General features: G+C 37.6%; 1 protein-coding gene across 1 annotated transcript in view; it reads left to right on the top strand.

Moving 5' to 3' along the window:
- The first annotated feature begins 1,202 nt into the window (after positions 1-1,202).
- The window catches only part of LOC121864737 (endoglucanase E-4-like), a 34,917-nt gene continuing 30,741 nt past the window's right edge, over positions 1,203-5,378 (top strand). The window contains exon 1 of the mRNA XM_042363896.1: positions 1,203-1,353. Within this exon, the coding sequence (XP_042219830.1) occupies positions 1,315-1,353 (39 nt within the window). The 5' untranslated portion in view covers positions 1,203-1,314. The remainder of the gene's footprint in view (positions 1,354-5,378) is intronic.

Genomic DNA, 5,378 nt, shown 5'->3' with positions numbered 1-5,378 from the left:
ATACCAAATCACGCGCACCTACAGTGATTTACTTGCATATATATATATATATATATGATGATAACACAAGCAGCAGGGAACTTCGTGTTTCTTTTCCTTGTGGTTATCAGCATATACCTGGATCACACACACCTACATTGATTTAAAATATATATATATATATATATATATATATATATATATATATATATATATATATATATATATATATATATATATATATATATATATATATATATATATATATATATATATATATATATATATATATATATATATATATATATATATATATATATATATATATATATATATCTCTCATTAGTCCATATAGCACGCGGACTTCAACATATAATCAACAGTGGAGGTTCACTGCGCCATAAGCACGATATTGGTAGAAGTCCACCTTATCAGACGGTGCATGCAGAAAACTATAAACTCACTAGAGGGTGCTGAGAAAGGCATCACTTGGATGATACGAAGTGTTCGTAAATAGAATATGACTAGTGTGTGTGTATGAGGCAGCTGTCTGATACCTCTATTACTATCAGCTGTGCCTGTGAGAGTGAGTCCCTTAACCACTTGTGTTATACTCCATCATTAAGTTGTATAATGTGTGTTTTTTCTTGAGTATGTATGTGTGCTTTTGTGTTGTGTGTTTGAGGGTGTGTGTATATGTGTAACGATAAAGGTCTCAGGCTATGGTAACTACTGTATAAGAAAAACAGATAGGCACAGCTGGTGGTCACACGGGCACCACACAGCTGACGTCATATCGGTACCTCACAGCTGACGTCACACGGGTGCCATCTAACTGGCGTCACACGGATATCACCATCATATATTTTATTGGGACCATAAGATGCTGTAGATATATGTAGTGTGACCATCAGGTGGGTATATAAGAGGTCGGGCATCTTCCTCCGTTACCACAATCTCTTCTGCTGCAGACATGTCTGGCGTCCTGGTGAAGACCTGTCTGCTGGGAGCACTCACCCTTACCCTCCTTCATAGGTAATTATATACAAAAGGGAAAGATAATATTTATTGATTATTGAAATAATTGTGCACTCGTCCTTAAGAGATGAATCACATCATGTTGGAATGATGTTTATCCATATTTTTTTATTTAATATGGTGAAAAATTTCAACATCTGAGGAGGCAGGACAGAACTGATTCACCTTATATAGTCTGATTTTGTTGTATTACAGGAGCAGAAGCTCAATGTGACAACGTTGTTATCAGCAACAAATGGAACGGTAACTATCAGGCGGACTTCACCACTGAGACCTATCGACATCAACGGCCTCACTATGGACTGGATTTTCAGTAACCCGGTGGACAGCATCACCGTAAGCCCAGATGTTCTGTTGTTTTGAAGCTGAATGTGTAAAATTTCACTGTCTGGTGACACTGTTGTGTGTCTGTTGAAATAATTTTACTTATATACATATACAGTATGTCGTACAATAATTACATACATGGGATCACTATTCTGGAGGGGATGCCACGAAATCATTAATTGTGGCTGCTGGTGGTGTACTGATATTGCCTTAGATGGGGATTTGCTTGTGTGATGGTTTGAGGCCTGAGGGTAATGGTCACACTGGGAAATGAAGTGAAAACAAACATTGGAGAAGTAAAAGGCGAAATCTTGGAGCTCCAAGAAAACACGAAGTTCCCAAGCGTTTTCGTGAAATTCACATCTTCAGGGATGAGTATACTTCGCTCACCCTGAAGATGTAGATACGAAAAAACTTAAAAACTATGTTTTTGTTCCTATGTGGTTATGAGGTATATATATATATATATATATATATATATATATATATATATATATATATATATATATATATATATATATATATATATAATCAACGACCTCACCAGCAAGGAATCGAACCCTCGACCTACTGGGTGGGACTACGGAACGCTTATCGGCTAGGCCACAAGGACACTAAAAGGATTACGATCTTGGCCTCTTAGGTTGTAATAATGCAATTGAAATTCAACTTCTCTTTGTATCGAAGGTCCAAGGAATAGATCCCACCAAAATCATCACCTCATTACTAAGGGGTATATTGAAAATCATGATGTACATTTAATTACATATATTAACAAGCAAACAATAAATATATCAGTTATGTACAAAAATAAACAAATACAAACTAAACCTGATCAAACATATAAATCACTATATAATACTTGGTGTTCTTAAAAGTCGAGCAAAGTTTACACGTTATACCACTAGAAATATACAATAGTAGAGGAGATTCATATCTTATGGCTGCCAGCCCAATACTAAAAGCCACCCGGCTTTGAGAAGCAAAACCAAGCGAGCAGAGGCGGGCGGAAATGACGTCTACAAAAAAGACGTTCACGTTGCGAATCCGCAAACAATCATTGAACGCTCACTCGTTCATTAGTATTCGGGATGATATAATAAACATTACTTTGTTTTACCTAACACATCGAAACCAATGTTACATTTCAAGTATAACGTATAATATCTAAATTTTAATTGCCTCGGTGTCTACGCAACGAATCATTCGAAGTTCATGAGTGTAGGACAAAAGCCTCTAGGACAAAAGCCCCTAGCACAAAAGCCCCTTAAGACAAAAAGCCTCCTAGGACAAAAAGCCCCAGTACAAAAAGCCCTTAAGACAAAAGCCTCTAGGACAAAAGCCCCAAGCACAAAAGCCCTTAAGACAAAAGCCTCCTAGGACAAAAAGCCCCCAAAGGACAAAAAGCCCCTAGGACAAAAGCCTCCCTAGGACAAAAAGCCCAAAGAATAAAGCCCCCTAGGACAAAAGTCCCTCAGGAGAAATAATAAGAATTTTTAAAATAATAATTTAATTTTTTTACAGTTTATGAACACTTCTCTAACCTAACTTAACCTAACTTAACCTAACCTAACCTTCGAGAATTCTGTTTTAGTTATAAAGAAGTATACAAGGAATGTTTATTAAATCTGCAATGACATATGTTTTGTCTACTGGGGTAATTACTCCCCTGACATTCAGTGACCTCACTGGGCCCTAGGGTCACCTCAGTAAATACAGAATGAACATGAAGGTAAAATATGTCGGTTTTTCTTTTCTATTTATTTAATAATGTTCTATGTCAAAATTGAAAGAGTTATAATATTCTAATTATTTAAATTGTAATAATTTCATATTTAAATCTATATATTTTTAATATTTCTAATGACCCTCTCTTTAACATAAAAACAGGGGGCTTCTGTCCTATTTTGCACTTTTACTGAGGGGCTTTTGTACTAGGGGGGCTTTTGTCCGGGCCCCCAGTGCCCCAAGTATGTCGACCAGAAATTTATTCATTGGTTCTTATTTCCGACACTCGTAACACATGCATCATGCAATAATCTACAGTGATGTATTTGCGTATATATATATATATATATATATATATATATATATATATATATATATATATATATATATATATATATATATATATATATATATAACCGATCGGAATTCCTAATGGGGTTTATTTAATGGATAGTAATGCAGTGGAAGGGCCCACCAGATTACCAATTCAGCACAAACAAAATTAATATAGTATTTACCGTGACCTGGACTGGTGTTCCTGAGACTGGGGTTAAAGAGAATCACTGGTAATGATATGACACTTGTATTACTCAACAGCACCACCCCTACAGTACTAAAAAAATATTAATTGCACAAGAGACAACAATTCATATGGATCAATCCCTCAACATATCTTACATCGCCAGACACCACTATTAATGGCACAATAATTCATTTGGATTTATCCTTTAACATATCTTTCACTGTTAGACACGCCTATCACCAGCATAGAAAAATATGAACCTGGTCCCAATGTGATCTGAGCTCAGAAGTTGCTGAGGTCAAAGTTTACGCTTCCCTGACTTTAAGCCCACTGACACTCCCATTAGAACACAACCCGAAGGATCCTTAACTCAGCAGCTCTTCAGCACAAATATCCATAACATAGCATAGTGGTCTGGAAAACCCCACAAAATAATATTTACCACTATAAAAATATTAGTTCTTAAATTACTATACTACACAAAGACCAAAGACTGCAACTAATAACCTGCACAATAGCATGGGTCAGTCATAATATTCTGATATCATCAGAACCCAATCCAGCATGCACATACATGAAACCCAAAATTATGTGTGAACCGAGAAAATCACTCATGACTCGTCAGGGGGCGACTCATCTGCTTATTTTTATTACTTTACTTTTGGGTTCATGATTCATGTGTGCTTTTCTCCACCATACCCGTAATCGTGCTCAACAACACTGGCCCAGAATTCACCATTACCGTCAAGGTGTACTACATGCATAGCACCAAACAATCCTTCAAATAGCACTCCCACGTCCAGAGTGTAAGATCAACCATCAGGGTCGTCGACCTCACACCAGGACTTGGTTAGACAAACCACATACACCCATAAGAACATAACATAAGAATGGAGGAAACTGCAGCGGGCCTATTGGCCCATACTGGGCACACCCATTTACACCCAACCCCTATTGCTCATATATCCATCCAACCTATGTTTGAAGCTATCCATCGTATTCGAGTCAATAATGATGTTTGGTAACTTGTTCCATTCATCCACTACTCTATTTCCAAACCAATGTTTACCTATTTCGCGCCTAAATCTAAATTTGTTTAATTTATAACCATTGTTGCGAGTTCGCTCCTGGTTGGATAGTTTGAGTACCTTTGTTATGTCCCCTTTGTTTAGCCCTGCCTTCCATTTATACACTTCTATCATATCGCCCCTCACCCTACGTGTCTCTAGGGAGTGCAAATTAAGATGCTTTAACCTGTGTCTGTACTCGAACTTCCTAATGCCCGGGATTAGTCTTGTCATTCTCCTCTGAATTCTGTCATTCTCCTCTGAAGAGAGATAAAGGTACCTATGAGAAGAATCAGCACCGATACTCGGTGGGCATACAGTACTCACTAGCACCATGGGGATTTGTCTCCCAGAGCTCAACCTTTCACTCCACTCATCCTGCACCCAGGGCAAGCTTCTCTCCCAGCTGCTTTATAGGAGGGAAGAGCGACAGAGATAATCTTGCCCATTTAGGTCAGGTCACCGTACAACCAGGTGTACCTTGACCCAGCTAGAAGAGAGATATAGTTTTCCCTCCTAAGCAATTTTAAGAACATAAAAACATAAGAATGGAGGAAACTGCAGCGGGCCTATTGGCCCATACTGGGCAGTCCCATTTACACCCAACCCCTATTGCCCATATATCCATCCAACCTATGTTTGAAGCTATCCAGCATATTCGAAATAATCATGATATTTGGAAACTTGTTCCACTCATCCACTACTCTATTTAAACC

The sequence above is a fragment of the Homarus americanus genome, unplaced genomic scaffold, assembly GCF_018991925.1.
Source record: "Homarus americanus isolate GMGI-L3 unplaced genomic scaffold, GMGI_Hamer_2.0 scaffold59578, whole genome shotgun sequence".
Lineage (NCBI taxonomy): Eukaryota > Metazoa > Arthropoda > Malacostraca > Decapoda > Nephropidae > Homarus > Homarus americanus.
The sequence above is the reverse complement of the archived record's forward strand: the minus strand, read 5'-3'. Positions and strand labels throughout refer to the sequence as shown.